The 26,432-nt window shown below is 47.2% G+C and overlaps 1 protein-coding gene across 2 annotated transcripts in view; it reads left to right on the top strand.

Moving 5' to 3' along the window:
* The window catches only part of ATP2B4 (ATPase plasma membrane Ca2+ transporting 4), a 92,400-nt gene that overhangs the window by 21,765 nt on the left and 44,203 nt on the right, over positions 1 to 26,432 (top strand). For both annotated transcript variants that reach the window (XM_082613237.1, XM_082613238.1), the window contains exon 2: positions 20,057 to 20,718. In XM_082613237.1, the coding sequence (XP_082469363.1) occupies positions 20,526 to 20,718 (193 nt within the window). In that variant the 5' untranslated portion in view covers positions 20,057 to 20,525. The remainder of the gene's footprint in view (positions 1 to 20,056; positions 20,719 to 26,432) is intronic.

The following is a 26,432-nucleotide window of genomic DNA, read 5'->3' as shown; positions in this document are numbered from 1 at the left end:
TACTGAGATAATAGAGAAAATAGGAGTATGACAATGTTTAAAGCAGCAGTGGTCAAGAATTGATGAAGTAAAAAAAAAAAAAAAAAAAGAATTGATGAAGTATAATCATTATATTTGTGAGGCCTAATGAATCCCAAGAGGGATAAATAAAATTCACCATTAGACACACAATAATGAAACTACAAAACACCGGAGATAATTTTAAAGTAACCCAAAAGATAAATTATCTTCAAGGGAATGACAGTCAGACTGACAACAGATTTTTCAACCTCAACAGTAAAAGCGAGAAGATAGTGGAATAATATCTTCAAAGTTCTGAAGCAAAAAACTGCTAACACAATATTCTGTCATCAGTGAAAATCTTCCAAGAATGAGGGCAAAATAAGGCCCTTTGTAGACAAACAAAACCAGGTTTCTACCAATAGGCCTTCCACAAAAGCAACTTCTAAGGGAAATAGTTCAAGAAGAAGAAAAATTACCCACAAGGAAGGTACAAGGAAGAATGATAAGCAAAGAAAATTGTAAACATGGTGCTAAATCTAAATATTACTCACAAAGAAAATAAAGATAACAATGTCTAATTTATAGCAATAAAGTGAAGCTGTAATTAAAATTGCCAGTAACAATAGATATAAATTGGAAGATGAGTAGAGTTTAAGTGTTCTAAGGTCCGAGTATTGTTTGGGAAGAGGTTAAAGATATTGATTATCAGACGTTTTTAAGTTAAATATACATTCTAGGATTCTTAAGATTTCTAGGCTAACACTAAAAAACTAGGAATATAACTTCCAAACTAGTGGAGGGGAAGAAAATGGAAAGAAAGAAAAGAATGAAGACAATAGGAAATGTGACAGTTTAAAAAGGTTAAGGCTATGATATAGAAGAAAATAATAACTTACCATTTATTGAGTAGATGTCATGTTAGTCATTTTGCATCATTTATCTTCATAATTTCATGTAATACACAAAAGAGTACCAGGCACAAAGTAGGCATTAAAATGTACACTTTCTATTATTACTATATGTCTGTGCTTAAAACAAGATCTGGAGCTTAGTAAGCACTCATTCATTGACGAATGAATTAAATGGGAGTGAATATTGATTCCTATCTAAAGATGAACAAACTGAGGCTCTGAGAAACACGATAAAAAGAAAAGCATCAGGCAGCATGAGAATGAAACTCGGCGGCTCTTCTACTTAGGAGCTTTGTGGTTTTGAGCATAAATGCCCCTCAATTTTCTTATCTGTGAAAATAAGTCAAACAGTGATTGACACATGACAATGCTCATTAAATGCTTAGTGCTCACTAAATGATAGATGCTATCGGTAGGGAACTTGTGCAGAGTCACAGAGCTTGGATTCCAATCCAGGTATTTGGAATTCAACCACACCTACTTTCCGCTCTACCATGTAGTAGACTTTCCCTCTCTTCTCTGATGCAGAAGTATCCATATGATAGCTGAGAGCAGGAGCTTTGGATTCAGGCAGACCTGGGTTTATGGCCGGGCTTGACCACTATAGGACTTTAGTTAACTATAGGACTTTGGGCCTCAACTTCTTCAACTGTTGAAAGGGGATTTTTAAAAAAGCTATTAAACAAGGTGGTTGTGGGCTTCCCTGGTGGCACAGTGGTTGAGAGTCTGCCTGCCGATGCAGGGAACACGGGTTCGTGCCCCGGTCTGGGAAGATTCCACATACCGTGGAGCGGCTGGGCCCGTGAGCCATGGCCGCTGAGCCTGCGCGTCTGGAGCCTGTGCTCCGCAACGGGAGAGGCCACAGCAGTGAGAGGCCCGCGTACCGCAAAAAAAAAAAAAAAAGAAAGAAAGAAAGCCCCAGTCTGCTTCCCCTCCCCCTGGCCTTGCCACTCAGCCTTGCCAGGTCCCCTGTTGAGTTGTTTGATGTTGTGCTAGGCCCTCCATGGGCTGTCAGCTCTGGGCAAGTCTGCGGTAACTGACCTCTGCGCCACTGGGCCTCCACCTCCACTACCAAGACGGGGCTGAGCTCCTGATGACAGCAGCAGCTGGATTCCACAGCCCTGGACTAGACTCTGCTCTGCCCTTCTCACCTGTTTGTACCGGCACTGTGTCACTTGCTTTCCTGTCTTCTTCTTTTTTTTTTTTCTTCATTGTGGTAAAATACACAGAACATACAATGTATCCTTTTACACCATGTTTAAGTGTACAATTCAGTGGCATTAATTACGTTCACATTGTTGTGCAACCATCACTGCTATCCATTTCAAGAACTTGTTCATCACCCCAAATAAAAACGGTACCCATCAAACAGTAACCCCCGTACAGTTTTCCCCTCAAGCCTGGGCAACCTCTGTGCTACTTCCTGTCTCTATGAATTTGTGTCCAGAGTAGGCACTTCACACAAGTGCAACTGTACAATACTTGTCCTTTCGTTTCTGGCTTCTTTTACTTAGCATAATTTTTTTCAAGCTTCATCCATGTTGTACTATGTATCAGAATTTCATTCCTTTTAAAGGCTGAATAATATTTCATTGTATGGATATACAACAGTTTTTTAATCCATTCATCTGTTGATGAATGCTCTCTTTTTTTAAAAAATTAATTAATTAACTTATTTCTTTTGGGCTGCGTTGGGTCTTCGTTGCTGCACGGGGGCTTTCTCTAGTTGTGGTGAGCAGGGGCTACTCTTCGTTTCAGTGCGCAGGCTTCTCATTGCAGTGGCTTCTCTTGTTGCGGAGCACTGGCTCTGGGTACGCGGGCTTCAGTAGTTGTGGCACGCGGGCTTAGTTGCTCCGCGCCATGTGGGATCTTCCCGGAGCAGGGCTCGAACCCGTGTCCCAGGCGGATTGAATTGGCAGGCCTGGCACTGCGCCACCAGGGAAGTCCCTGCTCTCTTTTCTCTAATCGAACTTCTTTGGGCATATCATAATTTGCAATAATATGGAGAGAACAGCCTCTTGCAGCAGAACACGGAGGGGTGTCACTGTCCCAGATGGTGGGAGAGGGTGCAGCCGAGTGTGCTGTCTGTAAACTCTGCTCTGAAGCCTCTTCTGGGGTTTCACCCTTCCAGAGGTCTCTTCCCAACAGGTACATAATGTGCTGAGGTCACCTGAACCCAGAAGTGCTAGTGGCAAAGGAGAGAAGGGATTATCTGAGGCTACAAGCTTGCCTTTGCCTGCCTTCCTGGGGACAGAGCCTACTGCTGCCCCAGGGATGCTCTGTTTTCAGTGCTGTAGGCAAAGGGTCTAGAGACTCTAGAGCAACTTTGGTTTTCCTGTGTATATTTTTAAGTTTTTGTTTGTATGTTTTTGTTTTGTATATTTCTTCTCATCAATCTCTGTCATTTCTGGTCTCCTGCTTGGCACGTCAGTATTTCTGTGTGTACTATACTATAATTGTAGGGTTTATTAATAGAGACGTGTCCTGTCTTCTTTATTTAGACTTCTGTATCTGGGAGTTCCCTGAAGGGAAGGGCTCTCTTCCTTTCTCTGAATCTTCCTCCACCCTTTTTTGTTCTCCCTTCTCTGCTTCTCTCCCTTTCACACCCCATCAATGCACCAGAACTGCATAGCCTTTATGTCGACCACAATCTGTACCCTCAAGGTGTCCGTGGCTAAGATGATGACACACACCGTCATCACACATACCCTCAGCGTGTCTCACAGTTACTTCTCAGGGGAAGTAGGAGAACCTATACTAATCCTCTGAGCTCATCAGGACAGGAATCTCCCAGCTTCAACATCCTGGGTTGGGCCTAAAATCATCTGACTGTTTTATATAGGCTGCTGACTTCTCTCTTATTCCTGTTTCTCTCCACTTTCTTTATAGGAACTTGTATCATGTGGTATGTCTTAGCTTCTAGGCTCTTCCTGTGGTTGCGTGCCCTTAACTGAGTCATGTCACCTTTAAGACCATGTGTTATAAAATCTGTAGAAGGAATAATATCACCAGTCCTGTTTATCTTAAAAGGCTGCTTTCAGATCACACATCAAAGTGCTTTGAAACTACGAGGCAGTACCCGGATGTGAGTTCTTACCTCAATCGTCTTTGACTCTCATGAACTTTTCTGCCTTTCTCCTCAGTTTTCCTGACACCACTTAACAGAAAACCTCAGGCAGACAGGTTCCCAAGATAAAGCTGCAAAAGTTGGAGATTATGGAGAGATCCGTGAATGGGGAGTATCAGTGTCTTCCTGGCACATAGAGCCAGGATCCAGACCAGTACTGGGATGTATAGGAACAAGGTGGCCAGAGGCACTGTGAGCCTCTGACAAAGGGGCAGCCTTGGTTGCCTCCATTCTGCAAAAGCTTCTTAATGCAAATGATCTTCATCATTCTTCATCATTGCCTCTTCAAGGCAATGGAGCTTTGGATACAAAAGAAGTAATAGGGCTTCCCTGGTGGCGCAGTGGTTGAGAGTCCACCTACCGATGCAGGGGACACGGGTTCGTGCCCCGGTCCGGGAGGATCCCACATGCTGCGGAGTGGCTGGGCCCATGAGCCGTGGCCACTGAGCCTGCGCGTCCGGAGCCTGTGCTCCGCAACAAGAGAGGCCACGACAGTGAGAGGCCCACGTACCACACACACAAAAAAAGAAGTAATAACCCTCTCAACTTCATATGAAGCCAGTTACTCTCATTATCTCCTTTTTTCAGATGAGGAAATTAAGACCTAGGCAGAATGGATTTGGAGGAAAATGTGCTGAGGGGAAGGCAAGCCTAGTGCTGCTTGGGAAGAACTGTTAAGGGAAAGCCTGTGAGCTGTGAGGGGCAGGAGCCTGGCCAACAGTGGGCAGACCTGGCCCCCAGAGCTCCATCAGGGCCTGGGCCCATGGGGCTGGCTGCTTCTGGTGTATCCTCTGGTCACACTGGATTCACTTGTGGTTTTCTTCCTTAGATATTTCTTAGGGTCTACTGACCCAAGGCAGTGTGCCAGGTTGATGGTTAAGTGCAACTGCCAGCCTGTAAGACACCTCTATAAAGATGTTAGCAAGATGTTCCCTTCAGATGAACGCAGCGCATGGGTGCATAGCCTACCTGGCAAAACTTAGCATGTCTCATCTCCCAACCCCCTCCTTACCATGGCTCATCATATTCAGGGCACACTCTGCACACCTGTATGTAGCAGCTCTGGAAAGCTGTAAGAAACCTCTGCTTTGCTCAGGGTGTGGGCTGAGCCCAGAGTTGGGGGCTGGGGGTGCTGTGAGTGAGCGCTCCCTGGCAGTCACGTGATGGCTGCAAGCTGGCCTGCAGAGCAGACCCTGGAGGTGTTGGATACACACAGGTGAATGGGTAAGTGAGGTATTTCCGCCCTTCATTTGACACCTAAGACAGATTTCTTTGCATCATCTGCCCCGTGCTTTCCCATCTAGACTTTTTAAATTAATTAATTAATTAATTTAAAATTTTATTTTATTTTTGGCTGCCTTGGGTCTTTGTTGCTGCGCGCGGGCTTTCTCTAGTTGCAGCGAGCGGGGGCCACTCTTCGTTGCAGTGAACGGGCTTCTCATTGCAGTGGCTTCTCTTGTTGCGGAACACAGGCTCTAGGAGCGTGGGCTCAGTAGTTGTGGTTCGTGGGCTCTAGAGCACAGGCTCAGTAGTTGTTGCACATGGGCTTTGTTGCTCCGAGGCATGTGGGATCTTCCTTGACCAGGGCTCAAACCTGTGTCCCCGGCATCAGCAGGCGGATTCTTAACTACTGCGCCACCAGGGAAGCCCCTAGATTTTTTTTTTTGTTTAATATTTATTTATTTGGCTGCTGCAGGGTCTTAGTTGCGGCACGTGGGATCTTCGTTGCAGCATGTGGGATCTTTTAGTTGTGGCATGTGGGCTCTTAGTTGCAGCATGCAGGATCTAGTTCCCTGAACCCAGGCCCCCTGCATTGGGAGCACAGAGTCTTAACCACTGGACCACTAGGGAAGTCCCCCATCTAGATTGTATAGTCTTTTTGTCCTAGTGCCCAGCACAGTGTTTGACTCATAGAGGCTTCAGTGTAAGATGAGGGGGTTTGTATTAGGCTTTCCCCAAAGTTCCCTACCAGGCTGTGATTCTGGGACTCTGTGAGGTGTTTGCTGTAGCTGGTAGGAAGAGCAGACGATCTGCTCCCTGCAAAGCCAAGGAACTTACTCTTGAGCGCAGTTACTAGTAATGAAATTGTGATTAGGTCTGGCCTGCCTCCTAGCTTGTGGCCAGTCAACCCCTGGCCCCACTCTGCTTTGAGAAGGTAGCGGGGCATACGTGGTACTTAACCTACAAAGGTGCTGCAGTCACTGCTTCTGGGTGTAGTGGAGTCCTGAGCAGGTCTGTCTCCTTTCCATCTCTCCAGTATGAGTCAAGCTGGCAGCAGCTCTAGAGGAGGCATCCAGGGGGTTCTTGTACAATGCAGAGAGCTGCCCACGAGCATGAAAGGGAATTCCTAGGCCAGGTGGCCCCATTCACCTGCCAGCTCCTGCTGGAAAGACATGGTAGCATTTTGGCACTGGACACTTTTGCCCCATCTGGCTCCTTTTGGAACAAGAGTGAAGAGTCCTGACCAGGGGGCCTGGGAGGCTGTACGCTGATGCTGGTGTAGGGAGCAGCCAGTGGGGTGGGCCTCAGTTCTGGGGAACAGCACCTCTATGCATCACTTTTGGGGATAGTTGTCTCACCTGTCTCTTGCAGGCAAAACTCAGAGGCTTTGGAGGTCCTTGCCTTTCCCGAAGCAACTCAGTTTCAGCCTCTGTTCCCCTTGCCTCCTAGGTTAGGTTGGCTGGGCATTTGAAGAGAAGTTGCTCATCTTCCTATGTAATTCCTAGGTTTATTTCACCCCCTACATAGTGCCTTATCATCCTAAAAATGGGGCCTTCACCCTAGCCTCCCCAGGAAGAATGGGGACTATCAAGTCCATTTTCTGTCCCCTGTAACCTTCTGTAAACTTCTCTACATTTTACGATATCCCCCTCCTGTCTTGGCTCTTGAAACTACTCCCGTTGGAAAAAAAAAAGGCAGTTCTCCCTCCTACCCCTCTTTAGGGCCATATTCTGTTTGTTCTCTTGGAAACTATGGCAACTTGGCCTAAGAGGCCACTTCTACCACCTTGGAAGTTAATGCTCCAAAGCCTTGTACTCACAGCTGCGAGGTCTCTAACACGTTTTTCCAAAGTGGGACAGGAGCCTCTGAATTTTCAGTTCTGCTAAAAGAAGAAAGTTTCAAACAAACCAACCCCAATATAATCCTTTTACAAGTTGGTTAGGAATGGGAGCAACATTCCCTGTAAGATCCAGAGTATGAATATAAGCAGCATTAGCTAGGAATCCTGAAGCGTATTCTGGAGTGTCTGGTCCACACTTATTTTTCTTATGCTCTTTTCTCCTTTCCCTTCTCACAATTACTCAGTTGCTTAGAAAATTCTGTTGGAGGTGCTTATCTTTTAGCTTACACCAACTTTTTTTTCTTTTTCTTCTTGACATGTTTGTACTTCTTGTTCTGGTGCTACCTTTTAAAGCCCCAAGTAGGGAATCCAGGGAGCTGTGATGATTAAATGCAGGAGCCCGGTAGAAGAATTCCACAGCCTTAGACGGCAAAGTTTCCATAGCCTCACTGCCGAGGGACTTCCCCCACGGAGTCCTCTTTCTTGAATTGGCCGCTGGAGGTGGGAGGGGAGAGAGTGGGCTGGCCTGTCCTTGGCTTCTCTTTGGACTTGGAGGCTTGCAATGGGAGGGTTTAGCGGCTGAAGCCTTGAAGGGAGGGCACTGACCCCTCCCCCCACACTGAAAAGGATTTTCTCTGGAGATAGAGGTCTTAACTGATTTGGAACAGCTGGCCAGGGCATGTGAGACTGGAGCTCCCACAAACCTTTGCAGAAGCAAATGTTAGGTAAATAGTGTGAGATGCCTACAGAGTTCTGGCTCTGCTGGATTAGGATGCCTTCTGCTGCTCCTCCTCTGGTCCCCTCTGCAAATCCTTGAATCCTTGCACGGTGCTGGGGAGAGCTAGGAGAAGGTGGCCGTGTCACCAGGGAGCTGAATGTTTGCCTCCATCTGTCTATTCCCAGCCCCAGTTTTATAGGCTCAGAGTGGAATTCAGGTGGAATAGTGGAGCCACCTTGCAGCTTGTGGTTGGCTAGGACTAGTTTATCATGTTCAGTTCTGAATTTTCACCTTCTGTGGGAGTACTGAAAGGAACCAGAGTCCAGTTGTAGCACAAGGTGTATTTTACATCTGTCTGATCTCCCAGCCTCTTCCTCCATCAGGCCACTTCCTATTTACACTGGATTGGGAATGGCTGAGCATACTAAATCCTGACTTTACTTTTTAATCCATAGGAGTAGTCTCATATCCTTCCTCTCCCCCCATCTCTTTAGGGCTTCTCACTTCTGAGTCCTCAGTGGTTGCCTCTGCTTCAAGCATAGTTAGATACTACATATTCGACTTATCCAGGCAAGCTCCAGGTAGATTTGGGAGAATGCAGATTGGCTCATAGAGTTCATCCTGTGTGGCTTTGGGCCCATCATCCATGACCCATGACACGGATCAGCCCTGTGTTGGCTCTAGCTGTGGCAGCCCCATGAGTTCCCGGCTTGCCTCTCAGCACTTCCATACTCTTTCGCTATCTGAGCCAATGTGGACTTGACAGGGCTGATTGGTTTCAGAAATTACCCAGGTAAGGAGAATGGAATTCTGTCCATTTAGGCTGTCCTTGGAGATGTGGAAAAGAGAGAATGACAGAGATTTTGAGATTGAGATAGATAGATAGATAGATAGATAGAGGAGGTGAGAGGAAGAGAGAGAGAGAAGGAAGGAGGCAAGAAGAGAGGGAGAGATGGGGAAAGGGATATACAGAGATGTGAAAAAACAAAGTGAGAGGCTTGGAAATGAGGTATAGAGAGAAAAATGAGGAGGTGGAAAGAGATTGGTACTGAGTATTTTTCCCATGATTTTTGGTAGCTCAGTGCTTCAAAAATAATCCAGAAAACATCCTTTTTTGCCACTTCCTACAGACCTCCCCCCAAGCACCATCATCATAGTTCTCCCAGGTTTTTCCTTGGAGGTATGGCAGTGATGTTCAAAATGCTGTGTGTGGGAGTTTAGAATCAAATGGGTGTTAGGAGAACTTGAATTCTTTATAGTTTACCTTTGCTTCTGCCTAGAGAGCGGATGATTCCTACAGTGATGGCTGGTTTCCCTTCTGTCTACACCAGAAAAGCCCTGTGACTGTGTCTTGGAGAACAAGGGTGATGTGCCTCCAATACACCAACACTATATAGCCCCAGAGGGAAGAGGGGGAGATGGGGCCTGTGCTGAGGCTGTGGTTCTTGGGACTTACAGACAACTGATTCTCTGTGCAGATTGGGTCCCCTTCTGGGCCTTCCATCTTTCTCCTTCCCTTAGAAACAAAAGCATACTGGAGCAGAGAAGGGTGGTTCATTCATGAACTCCACATGTTAGGTTGGGCACTGGGACAGACACTGGGAGAGAGAGAGGTGATACAACCTTTCTGCTCACTCAGGAGAATAAACAGTACCTTCCTCTTTCTCTCCCGTGAGATTTCCATAAACAGCCACCAGCTGGGTCTGAGTCACCTCTCTGCCTGCTCGTTGTTTCTTTCAACAATGGGCCCTGTGTCCATCACTGTGGATCTGAGCCCTTTTGAATAGATGCTCTTTCTAACCATGATTTTTGGAAGCTTGCTCTACCTTGGGGGTTCTGAGACATGTCTGTTTCTTTGTCTTTTATGTATTCCCACGTAACGGCCACTCAGCCTGAGTAAATACCCTGAGACTTAGGAACAGAAACACTGGTGTCTATGATGCTATCAGCCTACTCCCGACCATCCAGGACGGTGCCCCATATTGGGCCCTTTCCTCACCTCCTCCCTTCTCCCTTCCTACCCTACAGGAACAACGGGATGCTGATGACAGTTGGTTTGACAAGCCTAGAAACCATGCGTTCTCTGCTCTTTTGACCTCAAGGTGCTGCCAAGACTGATTTGTGTCCCAAGTTCTGATTTTCCCAGCAAGATTTTATCAGCTCACCCGGCTGTCAGTTAGGACTTTGACCTCTCCTGGGGCAGCAGAGGGTGCTTCCCTTGTGGAATCAGCAGCAGCTTCCCTCTTCCTCCTCTCTCTTCCCTTTGGGGGCTGTTCTCATTAGCCTTTCTGAGCCATAGTGGTATCTGCAAGACATTCAGTTATAATCTGAGATGGACAGAATTGAACAGTCTGTGAGATTTGCTCTTCTTAACACTGCCCTAACTTTATTTTTTAATCTGATTAATATGCCCATCGGCAGTGGGGTTTTTTCTCCTACTAAGTGTATAACAATCCAGAAGGAACTGGAATAATGTGGAGAAAGAAGAATGGTAAAAATCCTGCAGCATCTTTTGTATTCCAAGCAGCTGTTTCTGGAAGGTGTCTCTCTCTTCCTTAGATACCATTTAGTGACTGGCATATTTATCAGTCAGCACACACTTTCAGCTCAGTTGTGTATGTGTGTGGGTGTGTATATGTGTGTGTGTGAGATTACCACATGGTAATCTTCCACGCTCTTGCCCCTCTTGAGCTGCCTATGCCTGATGGCCCATTTCTTTGTTCTCATTTGTTACTCTGAGTTTGACTGGGCGAGTGGAGAAGGTAGGAGGCTATAGTGCCCCATCCAGTAGCCAGAGGTAGGAGGTACTCGCTATTTCTACCAAAATCTTTTCCCAAGTGCCTAGTGCCCTGGAGACATATGTGTTCAAGGATAAATCAACCTCGTTTTCGGTCATCCTTCAGCATCTGACTCCTTGGTGCTGGTGAGAGGTCCTCACCACCCTGACTAGAACCTTGAATCTTGTTGTGCAGGAGTATCCCTTCACCCCAGAGCTCCCTGAGGAGTAAGAATTGGATGAAAGTTCTCTGTACAAGTGGCGGAAACATGTGTCTCTTCAGAGGTACCTCAGAGGTCATTTCCTGCAGCCCTCCAGCCAGGAGTGACCAGGCTCCATGCTGGGTGGCACTGTACCCAGGTTGTAGGGGATGGGGCTTGCTTTGAGGCTCTCTTCCCACGACCCCTGGTGGAAGTCTCCGTATCTTCATCCTGATGATACAGGCAGCCAGTGGGGCCTGGTGGGGAGTAAAGGGATGCGAGGAATGCTGCTGGCTGGAGCCAGCCTTTGACAGGAAGGAAGAGGACAAAGCGCTTTTGTCTCTTCTCAGTGTGAGTGGTGCAGAGGTGAGAAAACCCTGAGTTTGGGCCTTTCTCCTTGATGAGCTGAGGACACCTCAGCTCGAACACCTCACTTCAGTGTTCCCCTTGCTGGCTCAAACCGCATGCTCTATAGTCTGGCCATACTCTTTTTGTTCCTAAGAAAGTTGTGCTGACATTTTTTTTTAAGCTGCTTTAGGGGGTTGGGAAAGGAAAACTTTAAAAGTAAAATAATAAAAAACAGACCACTCTGCCATTACAGGCACATAAATAGCTACACCATAGCCAGGCTGCAGACTCACTTTGCCATAGCAACCTTGTCGAGTGTTTATAGCAGCCTGTCGCCCCAACTGGAAAACAGCAGCTGCTGTTGCTCATCAGCTGCACCCGTGCCGCTGCCTTGGCCTCAGCACGGCAGGCAGGCACCCCCCGAGAGGTGTTGCAGGGGCCACAGACCAGCCCTTCTGTGGGGGCTGTGGGAAATGACAGAGCAAAAGCAGCATGGGGTTCAGATGTGCTGGGGGGGCAGTAATATTTGGGGAGCCTGAAGTGAGTGGTGGGTGTCTTTTGTGTCCGTTTTCCCCCGCCCCTGGGTATCACACCATCTCTCATCTCCTGCCGAGTAGGAAACAGGAGTGCAGAGGGTGCTTAGCTGCACCAGAACCCGAAAGGGGTCTGGGTTTTCCTCTGAACCTCACCAGGTATCTTGTTTTAACTTTCTGAATAAATCTTGGCTTCAGTTGCAGCCTGTTCAGGGAGGTCCTCTCAAGTCTATTTTCTCAAGGACTCACAGGAGAGGAGCTTTCCTTGGGAGGATCATGGGTCTCTCTGGGAAAGGGCGCTGCCCCAAGATGAATGGAAGCAGAGATCAACATTCTGGAAGGACTAAAGGAGGGCGAGATGTGACAAGAGCCTCCTGTGCCTCCCCTGTCAGGCTGGATCTGAGGACAGTGTCGGGACTGGGCCCCCAATCGAGGCTCTCAAAGTGCTTTAGCCTGGTGTTGCTGGAGGTTCTCACGACGGTGTAAACTCTGCGTCGTTCTCAAGTGTGGTACCCAGACCAGCATCAGCATCCTCTTGTTAGGGAGTTTGTTACAAATGCACATCCCCAGGCCCCACCCCAGACTTCCTGAACCAGCAACTCTGGGAGCCCTCCTGGAAGTCCTGATGCTCACTCAAGTTTCAGGATCACTGCTCCAAGGCACAACAGAAGTGCCAGAGAGTATGGTCTGCCCACTTTCTAAAGACCAGAACTGACTTAGCGCCTCCTGAGTGAAACTGGGGGGTGAGGCGACAGCTATTCAGGAATGCCCCCGGCTCTCTTTCCTGGTGAACTCCATCTTCTCAGCATGGAGCCGTTGTCCATTTGCCTGGGAATTCCGGGAAGTAGCTGGGCTGAGAGGGCCTGGAAGAGGCAGCGGCGAGGGCTGGCTCTCTGTGTAGGCTGTACCGGCAAGACTGCCGTGGAGTGAGGGAGGCGATGGGACGCCGGCAGGCACAGTGTCCAGGGTGTGGTACTCTGGCTAGTGTCTGGGTCCCACAGGAATGTTATTTTGCTTCCTCTCCTGCTGAGCCCCTGGGACAGCTGCCCCGGCGGTCTCTTTTGGTAGATGCCATGTGGCCTCCTCAGTCTGAGGCCAGGCAACTTCCCTCTCACCCCGAGGCCTCCCCAGAGCCTGAGGCCCGGGAGCAGCGAGATCCTGACTGACTCCAGTAGTCAAGGGAGATTGGCCCTCCTCCATGAGCATGGCATGATTCTGCTGAAATTTGTTTCTAAAAATAACACAGGATCCAATCCAGCTGCTAAAAAGCCCCTTGATTCCCTTGGGACCAAAATATGGAAAAACCGCCGCAGCCTCAAGAAAGGCAATCTGTGTTGCCCAGGAGAGTGTGTGTACTGGATATTTGAATGCTGCTTCCCAAGGGTCTGCCTCTAACCGTCCCAGTTTCGAGCAGCCGCACCTTAGTGTTAGAGGCAGGTACCCTTCTAACCCATATCCTGAGCATTTCCCACAATCTGGCCAGCACTCCTTTCATTAGACAACAGACCTTCTGGATGGCACTGTTGCTACCACCTGAAGTCACCTCTTGTCCTCCTTAATCAGCTGAAGGCGGGGGAGGTTGCTGTTCCATCCTCTACATTTTTTTTAGCTCTAGCTTGCTGTGAACATTCCGTCAACACCCCTTGAGTCACAGGAGGCCACGGAGGTGGCCCGGGCCAGTATGACTCATAATATTTGGAAAAAAAGGGTATATTCCCTATGGCTCTAGGCTCAAGGGACTGCCCGTTTTCATCTTGATCCATTGATGCTATTATTAGGATGAATGCAGGGGGGTGACAGTGCCCCACTAGGCACATGCCAGCTTCAGTTTCCCAACCCATACCGTGAAGCTTCCTGTCTTCATCTTGATGGTTCCTGGAGTCTCTGAGAGGGGCCGGATCAACAGGCGAGATGATCAGGAAGAGACTGTCATCAGCCTTGGGTCAATTCTTGGTATCACTGTTGAGAGAAGACTGTGCTATCTATGGGCCTGACCTTCTCCCTGCCCTCTGAAGGCATCTGGCCAGAACTGATTAGTGTTGTCCTCATTGTCATAGCATATCTTAGACAGTACAGCCCCTCCAGGCTTCAGCATCATAGTATGTTTTATTTTTGGGGGACCTCAGGTACAGACTATTGAGTCAATCATACTATGGATTCATGGCCCAGTATTATCGTTGGTCCATGCAAGGCCCTTCCTGTGCTCACTGTTTCCCCATATCCCATGTCTTTTCCCTTCCTTGCCTAGGAGCAGCATTCTCATGTGTTAATATGTATCTTTTTGTTTAAATACATCCCTTAAAATGTATAGTTTTGCTTTAGATGCATGTGTTTTTAACTTTTGTTAAAGCACCTTTTTTACCCCCACTAAGCACTATTTTTAAGATAGCAATATTGTTGTGTGTATATCTGATCTGTCTTTCTAACTGTTGCATAATATCCCCTCTTATGTAGCTCATATTTCACCTGTCCATCACTGGGAGAGGGGATCCCAGGTCGCCTTCAACTCTCTGTCTCCACAAATAATGCCCCAGTGAATATCCTTACACATGCCCCTTTCTGAACCTGTGTGAGAATTTCTTTGGGAGATGTACCCACTTGATGACTGGATCCAGAGTACGCATAGACTTAGTTCTGTCAGGTACGAGGTGGCTCCAAGGAGGAGGGGAAATTCTGGATCCCTGAGACCCAGGGGTTGAGGGCAAGACATTTTCTCCGGATAGATGCTTTGATTCTAGCACTGCATTTCTGCTGCTGAATTGAAGAAGACACTCTCAGGGTAGCAGACTTGGGGAGGGGGAGGGTAAGGGAGGGAGCCTCATGTATACCACCTCCTAACCAGCAAGTGATGTTTTCTCTTTAGGAAGGGAGTACCCACCAGAATCCAGATCCTAGAGGCTGGCTGAGAATTAGCATCGAGTTCCAAGACCAGGACCAGAACCACAGGCTACCGTGTGTCGTGCTGTAGTCAGTACAGAGGCATGGTTTTGGTGCCTCAGCCCTCACTTGGCTTCCTGGCACCAGCATGGCTATTGCTGATGATGACAGGTGGTGCCGCCCACTACCTGAACTTTAGCCAACATCCTCTGCCTCTGACCTTCTTCCCATATGCCTCCAAAGGGCCTCAGTAGACTGAAGGAGGGTATGTGCACAGGTCTGCTCTGCAAGTCAGCAGGCATTAGGGGAGCAAGTAGGGCAGGGCGGGCATGAGGAGGGAAAGAGAACCTGGAAGCACAATGAGGATGGCTGCTACACCCAAGTGGTGGGAACCAGCGCGGGTGGGCTAGACTCTGGGTTATGGGAATAAGGGGTCTGTAATGAGGAGGAAGCAGAGTAGCCTTTGTGTAGAATTTAGACTTTCAGAGAGAAGGGCCAACCAGGGGTGTTTCGTGCTGGGCAGCCTGCCATGTTCAGGTGCTTGCCAGCTTTCTTGAAAGCCCCTCTAAGAGGTATGACAGTGCCGAGAAAAGGAGTGAAGCTTAAGACACTGTGGGTAATGGCCGAGGAACTGCCCCCGCTGGAGAAAGGAGGGAGAGAGTCTAGAGCCGGGGCTCTCTGTGCCTCTCCCCAGTCCCTACCGGCTGCAAGGCCCTGGGTGTGAGATGAGGAGGGGAGGAAGCCCTCAGCCCCACTCCTTCGGTCTCTAGGTGGGAACTGGATATACGTGGAATCATGCCAATCCAGAGCTAAGGGCATTCTGGCTGGGGGGATACGTATGTGTGGGGGTGGGGATGGAGTGGGGAGTGTCTGCCCCTCACAAGCTGTAGCTTTACCCCTATGCCTGCCCTGATGTGTTGTAGAGGCTTCAGGGGTTGTGGGCCAGGGACAGATAGATAGGTTTATATGGGCCTTCTGATCAAGCTGTAAGAAGTAAATCTGTAGCTTTTTTTCCATTTTTCTTACAGGATTGTCCTTGTACTTGAGGCAGGGTGGCTTTGGATTCAGACTAGGACACAAATCCTGGTTCTCTGAATCTCTATTTCCCTGCTCTAAAATGAGGTGCTCTCCTTATAGGGCTGTTAGTGAAGATTCAGTGAAACAATATGTGGAATAATGATAAATAACTACTATGTATGGACCAACCACTACATATCAGCTGCTATGCTAGGCTGCTGCCTATACAGTACACACGTGTGTGCGCATGTGTGTGTGCTTACATATATGATTTCTCTCGGGGAAGTGTGGGCTTGAAGCAGGCTTCATATTTCAGTTTGGTGCATTCTAAGGGGGGCCCAGCCTACTCCTATGCCACCCCCCTCCCCACCCGCACAAGGTCTTCCCTTCTTGGCACCGACGCTCCAAACACAGCATCTCCAAGTGCTACCAACTCACTTCTGAGCAGAGGCTCCCAGCCCAGCGAAGAGGGCAGGGCATGAGAGGCCGCTCCACTGAACAGCCCCTGCCTGCAGCCCGGAAGCCAGAGTTGAGCATAGCTACTTATTATTCCAGGCAGGTCTGGCTGCAGTGCTGCACCAGCCTGAAGCCCTAGGCCCCTGGCCCCTCCTGTTTCCTTTCTCCTCTTTCCATTCATACTTCATTTCCCATGCATCACGCCAGATTCAATAGGAGCCTTTGGCAGGGGAGATTCAGGGGGTGGGTTCCTTTCAGATTCTCAGAATACCCTACTCCCTACATAGGGAGTTACCCTTTTTCCTCATAGCCTGGGGACGTACCCCAGGAAAGTTAAGAGTAAGGGATTTCTTGACAAAATTGGAGGAAACAGTGTCTGACTATTGTTTGTGGTTTGGTGACTTAAGGCATGAGGTTTTTGTCTCTGGCAGCTCCTCAGTTTAGAACTTGCTAGGGAGCTTAGCTGCATATTGAGTCATCAGGAAACATAGGGTGGTCTGCTTCTCAGGTATGTGTAGGAACAGGAGGGGGTCTCTTTCACCCTCATTGCCTGTGATGTGATGTAGTCGATTCTGAAAGAGAAAGAGCAAGTGTAAGAGTCAGCATTTCCTCTAAGTGGTTATGTGTGTTCTCTGTATCCCAAAGCTGCCTACTTTTTAAAGGACTTATATTTGTCAGAAAATGGGGAGGTCCAGACTTGAGGGAAGGAGTAAGGTATAACAAAGAGGACCAGCCAGTCCAGGCCACTGACTTGCCAAAGAACAAATCACTTTTTATGTCTTTGGACCTCAGTGTCTTCATCTGTAAGGTGGGAGTCACAGCTGTCCTACCTAAAATTGATACGACAATCCTTTTACATGTCACTGCAAGTTGTAGAACAGATGTTACAGAACTTTAAGAGGAAAAAAATTAAAATGATTTAATGATCATATAAATAGTATGCTTTCTTGCCCCCGCAGGAAGGGATGAGAGTTTGCTCTTCCATCCCATCATCGTTAAGCTGGCAAAATACTAGAAACGGGGAGTGAGAACATACCTAACCCAGGAGGCCCTGAGCCGAATGACTAATGTTGACCTGACAAGAGGTGGTACCTCCTTGGCATCTGAGCATTGCATCTGAGGCTGAGCCTGTGTGAGCATTTACATACTCTTCTTTGCCAGTTGCCTACTAAGGTTAGGGGCTAGGCAAGCTCAGCAGTGCAGAGAGCTCTTATTCTAAGAGCTCAGAGAGAAGTATTGGCACCAGCTATACCTCTGAATTCCGGAAGAACTTTCACGGAGAGCCCAACTTAAGAAAGGGTCCCAAATGGGCACTGTCCCTGTGACTTTGCGCCAGCAGCTCAGTGCTTGACCTACATATGTGTCTCTAGAGCAACCTGAAGCAGACAAACCTCATTCTTTTCTACTTGTCCAATGTGTTCTAATCTTAAGTGACCTTTTCTCATTGGTTGTCTGTGTGAGTGGAAGAATCTCTCCTCTTTGATCTCTTCAGGCTGCCCCTACTTCTCTAGAGATCCAAGGCCGCATTGCCTAGTGGTTATAGCTAATGGTTATAACCTAGCTAATGGTTACTGCTAATGAAGCTGCCTTGGAATTTTCCATTCTTTGGGGGGTGTGGGAGTTCCCCCTGGCAAGGAAAGATGGAGGGGCATATGGAAATTATTGCTCTTCTGCTTAAAGGGCTAGATTTTAAAAGTTCATTAAGGGGCTTCCCTGGTGGCACAGTGGTTGAGAGTCCGCCTGCCAATGCAGGAGACACGGGTTCGTGCCCCGGTCTGGGAAGATCCCACATGCCGCGGAGCGGCTGGGCCCGTGAGCCATGTCCGCTGGGCCTGTGCGTCTGGAGCCTGCGCTCCACAACGGGAGAGGCCACAACAGTGAGAGGCCCACGTACCACAAAAAAAAAAAGTTCATTAAGATCAAATTAAGCTTTTTCTCATCACTTGAGTGTCCTATACTGGACACTGGTCATCTTTCATCTAAGATTTCAAAGCACTATTTCTGTTTATAATCCCTTTCCTTTATCACTTTCTTAGGATGGTGTGAAAAGGTAGGGCTGATTCTTCCCCCAGATAAAGATGGGAGGAGCTGAGCCCTAAGAAAACTGAGCACTAAGAAGGCCAAGTGACTTGCCCGAGGGGTACCTGGGAAGATGGTGAATCTGGTTCTGAATCTACTACTGGTTATTCCACCAAAAGAATTAGCTGAATGCCCGCTCCGTGCAGGTGCTCATCTAGGCACTGGGGAGAAAGCAGTGAACAAGACACATGAAAAATCTCTGCCTTCATAGAACAAACATGGCAGTGGGTAGAGAGTAAAAAAAAAAGTAAAATCTTCTGATTTCCAGTTAAGCTCTCAATCAGCACTGCCCTCAACATCCTCTTGAAAGTTTAAGGAGTTCAACTTAAGGGTCAGCTGGGCTTCTTGCTGCTATAGCCCTTCCCACTGCTTCCAGACTTGGAGAAGAAGGTGAACTGGAGAGAAAAGTCTGTGGTACTGCCTATCCCTTTGCCAGTATGATTGAAGAGAGTTTGACACTCTGCCTCAGGTTCTCCCCAGACCTCCTTGTTCCCCAGGATTCTCTGATGACACCTAAAAAGAAAGGGAATATGATGTTTAAAAAACAATAGCAGCAACAATAAAACAAAACCCTGCTTGTGTAACCCTTTGTAAGTCAGAGTAGCTCTAAAAATTTATAGTAGAAGGAGGAGGCAGAGGGCAGACTGGGAGAGGGAGGGGTTTAGCCACCTCCATCCCAGTGGAACCTGCCAAGAACAGGATTGATTACAATTAGCAGGAACTTTGGCCACATGTGACTTTTGGAAAATTAATTGATAAAAGAGTCAAGTCCTTATCTGATGGTCCTTGTGCTCTTTTGTTCCAGAAGCAAGGATGTCATCCATTTATTAGAGAGGGGCTGGGCCCCCAGTGTTTGGGTGCTGCGTTCAGGAAGAGCCCCTTCACATTTAAAGAGCCGATGTGTGGCAGTCCTCCTGCGTGCCACACAGCAGCCCCTTTCTGACGCTGAGAACGGGGCTCAGGATAAGCCTGTTCACGTTCATCCTCCCTGTTCTCACCTGTACATACTCCTGACCCTCTCTCCCTAGTGAGCACGTGTAAGAGGTAACACATGCCTTCCTGAGGGGAGAAGTGCTGGTTTGAGACCCTCCGGTGTCACTCACACGCAGACTAACTTTGCTCCCCTACTCACCTTGTTGTGGCCCTGCGCTCTATCTGAATCGGTAGCTGTCGTATTCCTGCCACCCCAAGAGGAACTTGAACACTCATAGGCTTCAAACTCACTATCTTTCCTCCTCAGAGGTCCTTCTGTCCCCTTTATGTAAAAAGGTTCCACCCTGTATCGCCTACTCACAGAGCATTTTACTCATCCTTTCCCCCCAAAAGCTTTTTGGAGCAGTGGGGGGGCTTAGCTCCTGATCTATTGACAACTGTGGCATCCTGAAGAATTTCTATACAGCATCAGGCTGAGTATTCTGAGGGGCTGCAGAGGATTGGGCATCTTCTACCAGGTTGTCCTCCTGGTTTGTAAATGTGTGTATTAGGTATAAGGGAGGGTGCAGGGTATGGGGGAGGGTGGCAGACTGGCAGGCCACCCTCCAGATCACTCTGGTCTGGACTCCTTTTCTGACCTCTTCTCACCTCTTAGAAGTAAGGTCAGACTAAAAGATTCTATAGCAGGTCCCTCAAATAGACAGGGAGTGCATTAGAACAATTAGAGGTCATAACCTTTTATTTCCAAGTTTCTGAAGTTGTAGGATTTGTGTTGCTTGGTTTGGAAGAGGTGAGGTATGAAGACTGGGGTGTATCTGAAATTATTGGAGTCTACAGGCTGCTGGGGCCTCCCAGGGAGGAAGGGGCCTCAGCTCAGGCCTCAGCTATCAGTTCAGCTCAGACATCAACTGTCACCTAAACCCTGTGCTAGAATGAGTACCTCTTGCCCTTGCAGATGCTGGATCTCCATGCTGCTCTAATTGTTTCTTTTTGTCTGTCTTTGAATCTTTATTCCAGAGATCCCGTTGTCATCGGTATCCAGGGAACCCTCCTCTTCCTCCTCCTCCTGCCGCCTCTCTACCACTGCAGTCGCTGGTTGTTGCTAAGGTTGCCTCCGTGGTAACATGCACATCCTGTTTACACCTCCATCTGTGCAAGTTGGTCTAAGCTAGGAACCTACCTACCCTGGACAACCACTTCCATCACCACCTGGGGACACCAATCATCGTGACACGTGGTCCGGTTCCACTCAGTTCCTCCATCCTCTTCCTCCTCCCACTGCCAAGCTTCATACTCAGAAAAGGATCTGGGCTACGGGTTGCCACTCTGAAGCTTATTGCACAAGATATAGTCGATCTATTTCCCATCTGGGCTCCCAGTGAAGCAAAAAGTAAGAAGAAGTGAGGCAGAGAGGCAAGAGACCCTGATCAGTGGAAGGGAAATTTCACATTTTCTCTGGTTGAGGGGCTTGGTAACAGCAGGCAAAATGACGAACCCAACAGAACACGCCTTGCCAGCCAACTCGATAATTGAGAGCCATGAAGGGGAATTTGGCTGCACAGTAATGGACCTGAGGAAGCTCATGGAGCTGCGTTCAGCTGATGCAATAAACCAGATCAATGTCCACTATGGAGGAGTAATGAATCTCTGCAGTAGACTGAAAACCAACCCTGTGGAAGGTAAAGGCCATACCAGGGGTGGGGAGTTGGAGGAAGGTGGCTAGTGTTAAAATATATTATTTTCCCAACTTCTAGAGAAGGAACATTTCTGGAGACCTTGCTGGTATATCTGTGTCTGGTGGGTAAAGTATAGTATCTGAAGTGCTGAAAGGAGGTGCGGCTATGAAGAGAAATGTCATTTCTTTCCCAGAGATGATGTTGAGTGACTGTGGTATTCTCTGAAGATCATTCTTTCCTCCTTTTTCTGTATCAATGTACAGAAGGCAGAAGATCTCTATTTTATAAATGTTTATGTTAGAGATGCTTTTATCAGTAATCAAGTCCCTCATTCTGTATCAGTCTTTGATTGCAAAGGGTTGAAGATATAATTCTTCCCCACACTGATCTTACAGTGTAACATGAAGAAAAGTGGGTGAGTCCATCTACCTAATGTAGCACTTCTCTATGGTACACAGTTAAAAACAGGACGGTAAGTCATAACGTAGAGAGTTGTACCCACCAGATCTTTGGATTACTCACTCTGTTTTCTTTCAGAGAATTATTGATGGCTTTTCAACCCTGTCCTATACACTTTTAGTATAGTTGTTCTTAATCTATTCTTAAAAGAAAACGAGGGCTTCCCTGGTGGTGCAGGGGTTGAGAGTCCGCCTGCCGATGCAGGGGACACGGGTTTGTGCCCTGGTCTGGGAGGATCCCACATACCGCGGAGCGGCTGGGCCCGTGAGCCATGGCCGCTGAGCCTGCGCCTCCGGAGCCTGTGCTCCACAACAGGAGAGGCCACAGCAGTGAGAGGCCCGTGTACCGCAAAAAAAAAAAAAGAAAAAAAAAAGAAAATGAAAAATCCAGCTTCATGCTTACCTGGCTCAGCCCAGTTGCCCAGTGAGCCATGGTAATTTTGCCTCATTGAAATGGAGAGAGTACCAGAGGAATCTTATTTTCTCCTTTGCCCGGTTTCAGCATCTGTTACAGGTCCTTGCTTGGTCCTATCAGTCAGGCAGGCCATGATTGAGTAGCTTGAGATAGAGCAAAGATCTTGTCCTTTAGATGCCTTCAGCCTCTTGAGGTATACCATTTCCGACCCTTCCTTGGAGGCCACATCATACTTCTTGCCAATTCTAAGAAGTTTTGACCCCTAGCCAATGTTATGAGTTAGTGACTTGGAGTCCAGACTCTCTAGGATTAAAAAGAGGAAGAGATTTTTATCTAGATATCTGTACATTGCCCATGTCTTATTTTATTTTATTTTATTTTATTTTTTGCAATCAAAGAGAGCTGACCTACACGTTCTCTGTACTTCTAGAATTCAGTTTCTTATCTCATAGGCTCTAAGTTCACACATTAGCTCTACCATTTACTAGCCGAATAACACTGAACAGTTTGCTCAGCCTCCCTAAGTAAACATCATTTTCTTCTTTGAAAATGATGTTAGTACCTAGCCTGTAGAGTTATTGGAATTAAATAATGTAATGTTATGTACAGTGCTTACACTTATAAGGGGTGTTCAATAAATTAGTGGTCTCACATTAAAATGGAGTCCATGTGTCTGAAGATATTTGCCAGAATATCTGGGTGCCTATGGAGTGCAATGTGTTTTTACATCTGGAGAGGCTGCTGCAGACTACTTGCAACCACTGTCCATTTTCTCCATTCACCTGTTGATGTCAAAAAGCCTGGTTAAGATGGCAGTGCTTAGTTGCTTTCATGTGGCTTAGCAAAGGCCTTCTGTTTAGTATCTAATGACTGCCCTTTGGATAATGCCTACTTCTTGTCAGCTAGATTTCTTTATTCTGCCACTTTCACAGTAGCATTGACCTTAAAGAGAGGGTATTCCTGTTATGTTTAACTGAGATACTGCAATACTTTAGAAACATCCATCAGAATTTAAGCAGGATCTTTCTTTCCCCCTTCCTCTTCTGTTCTTATCCCTTGGGTCAGTTGTTTCTCTCACAGAGTGAAACTCAGAAGTCCAAATAAGCTGGAACCTAAGAAACCCCTAAGAGCAGGGTCCAGACTTTCCTCCTGATTTTCCAAACCCTTTCTCATAGCTGTTATTGTTAACTTCCTGATTCCCAGAGAGCTTCCATTCCCAAAGGCCAGCATATATCTTGTACTTTAATCTCAACATCAGATATCAAATGCTTAGATTCTTTCCCAGTCCTGGTTTCAGACCTGTAGTTGAAAGTCACCCTTCTGATGTCAGGTGCCTCTGTTGCTACAGACCCTGGCCATGCCTATATCCCAGTACCCCTACCATTGTCACAGTTGTCCACTGCCATTCTCCTGCTTCCTTAGATCACAAATATGTATCCTGATTTATTTCAATGTTACGACTTACCCATAGGGCTGGTCCTGGAGCTGGGGAGGCAGGGTGTCAGAAAATAACTTTTCTGTGAGTAATTTTTAGCCCCCAGTGCCAACAATGACCCCCTCATATGTGAGAAGAGTAAAGGGATAGGAAAAGGAGACACAGAAGAGCTATGACACAGGAGTCTCTCCCCAGACAGGGATGGTGCTGAGCGGTTTGCTTGGACAGGCTAAGAAAAGAGCATCAATATCCAGGTGCCATAAAAAAACAGCCTGTTCACAGAACACTGCACTGAGTTGCCTGACAGCCTAGCATAGCTGTGGGGGGCCCCTGCAGGTTAATAATAAGAATAATAAAGAAATTTTCCCGGTGTTAGAATTCTGCTGATTGGAAACCAAGGTGAAGTAAGATAGGGGAGACTGGTTTCTAGAATATGACTCTTCCCCTTTATTTTCTGTTGGATTGATAGTATCTTTAGTATAGATTGGTAGATTGTTTTAAACCATAGCTACTAAGGGGCCTTATGGAACTTGGAGTTTATAACATTTCAAACACTAAAATGTTTCTTTTATTCTGTCTCTCTCTCTCGCTCTTGCTCATAACAGACCAAAAGGTTTAAATGACTTGCCTAAAGTCTTACCACAGGGTAGAACTCGATGGAATAATTCATGTTTTCTGATTCACAGTCCATTCATGTTCTGCTGCCCCTTTGGCTAGAGCAGCAACACGGAGAGTCTCAGAATCACAGATAATTTTACAATTTGTTTTGTATTCCAACGCCTGATAAAATGTCTAACCGTGACCCAATGCTAATGTGAATTTAATGTTGGCTTGTGTTCCTTGAGTACAATGGCTAGTTGGAACAAGAGGAGATGCCCCAGTGGCCAAGAGTTGGTTACGTTCGAGATGACATGGAGGTGCTCAGCCTCCATGGCATTCAGCAACGACCAGACACAAGGCCGAGTGTGAGCAAAAAAGGGAAGGAGAGTTGGGGAGACAAAAAGGGGTGGGGGAGACGTGAAAGATGACACATGCTTTCATCTAAGCCACTAAAGAGTTCAGCCTTCATGGCCATGTTAAAGAAGAGCAAAGAGGCAGAGGTGAGGCTCTAGTTCCTGGATAAGTGGTTGTTGTGTTACCTGAGGTTTATCAGTAGGGAAAACCTGAGCATTTTGCGCCAGTGGAATCTTTTTTTTTTTTTTTTTGCGGTATGCGGGCCTCTCACTGTTGTGGCCCCTCCCGCAGCGGAGCACAGGCTCCGGACGCACAGGCTCAGCGGCCATGGCTTATGGGCCCAGCCGCTCCGCGGCATGTGGGATCTTCCCGGACTGGGGCACGAACCCGTGTCCCCTGCATCGGCAGGCGGACTCCCAACCACTGCACCACCAGGGAAGCCCAATGGAATCTTTTTAGTTTGCTTGCTTCTTTCCTCACTCCAATTTCTTTATCCCCCCTCTTTCTATTGCCTCTTCTTTCCCCATTACATCCCAACCCCAACCAATCTCTCCAATCTCCAAAGAGCTGCGCATTTTGGATGATACCCCCTAGAAGATAGCCTTTTATCTTCTGATCAGTTTTCCATGCTATCTCCTGGCTTCCAAGAGCAAGAGAACCTTTGTGAATCTGGAATGAGAATTACCCGTGGCTTAAGGGGAAGAAAGAAGAGGTATTTTTCCTTAGTCTCAGTCTCCCTTTGTGTGCAGGAAGCAGGGAGGATCCTAGTTGAGAGATTCTTTGGTCTAGATAGAAAGTTGTATGAATTCTTCTTCCCCGTAGAACTTTCCCACATTGGTCCTCAGCTGTGTGACCCTTTTTAGGAGGAAGAATGATGTTTTCTGAGGAGGAGCTAGGCCACCAGTTAGTGGGGAGGTCTGGGCCCAGATGAGAAAGGGCAGAGAAGGGGAGCCTTGACTAAACAATGAATCATTACCTGTGGGCTTCTTTCAGAAAGCTAAAGACTATTTATGTTGAATTTGGATCTAGAAGAATGTTGGTGGGAATTTCTGTTTCATGTTCCCTCTGTACCCTGCTATTCCTTTTCTCCTCTGCAGAGTTGAGGGTGTGACAGTGGGATACAGAGGGTTTCTAATTTCTTTTCAACCACATTAAACAAATATTTAACGTCCAGCAGGTGCTGGGGACACAATGGTGAACACGACAGGGACAGTTCTTCCTTCCATAAAGCTTACAGGCAATAACAGGATACACAAAACTTGAGGCAATTTCAGAAATATTGTCCTAGTGCTATGATGGTATTATGGGGGCACACAGTACAGGGACCTAAGCTGAGGGGATTGTAGGGAAGGAAAAGGGGGCCTAGGAGTCAGAGATAGGACTCCTCCATCATGTGATTGCCTAGGGAAGCTCTGGCCTGGCCATGCTCTGTGGTAATTGCTACCACTTACTAAATCTTCCTGGCATAAGATGCAAGCATCTTTGCCTTGCCTAATAACTGAGCACCTACTAGGTTTTGGGAGCTGAGATTCTTTGGGGATTAAACAGCAGGAGGGGGAAAGAATCTGTTTTAAGACAGCGCAGACTTTGATTTTGGTTCATTAACTGCAGGATTTAGGTTTATCTCTTCTGCACCTTAAGGTCTCTGGGGTTTAGCTGTGTTCCTGTTGCCATGCCTTTCGAGGTCAGTGGCACGTTCTACCAAGAAGTATCCATTTTCCCATAAGCTGGGACATACTGGGATTGGGCTCTTCCTCAGTGTAGGAGATTGAAATTTCTAGTAGCATTGTCAATCTGAAAGAAAATTGCACACGTAGCCCCATAAATGTTCACCTACAGTACTTCTAACACTAACATTATTTAGAGTAGGATCTACAAGGAATAGAAATGGATGAAGTAATACAAAAAGTTCCAGTACCTTTCCCACGCCCTAACAGATGAATGCAGGCCCCCGACTTAGAGACCACTGCTTTAGAGAATGTTGATGTTGCAGGGGATGTAAAGAAATGGGCAAGTGGATATGGGATGGAACGGATATGAGAAGAAGATGGGCAACTGGCTTCTCTGAGATTTTCTTCCCTATCTGTAGGGCTTATAGTCTGTTTTAGAAAATCCACTTTGAGGAGTCCATCAATTTCAACTTAGAAGCATAGCCAAGCTACCTCTCTTTCCTCATGCCCTCTGCCCCATAGCCATCACCTGGAAGATGCCAAATAAATTATTCTAAAAACAATTCATGTGGGCATGACTGCTGAGAATAACAATCTGTGGTCCTCTCTGCCCATCACACTTTGGGCAGACGTATTAAGTTTAAGGTATGACAGAGACTCAGGCCAAAAGAATATCTTAGAGGGAGGAGAAGGGGTAGAGATGGGCAGACCGGCTCAAACAGCCAGAGAGCAGCTACACTGTGCTGTGAGTAGCTGTGAAATATTTAGTACCTAGCAGAGGGGTG

The sequence above is a fragment of the Mesoplodon mirus genome (assembly GCF_964341445.2).
Source record: "Mesoplodon mirus genome assembly, chromosome: 3".
Classification (NCBI taxonomy): domain Eukaryota; kingdom Metazoa; phylum Chordata; class Mammalia; order Artiodactyla; family Ziphiidae; genus Mesoplodon; species Mesoplodon mirus.
The sequence above is the reverse complement of the archived record's forward strand: the minus strand, read 5'-3'. Positions and strand labels throughout refer to the sequence as shown.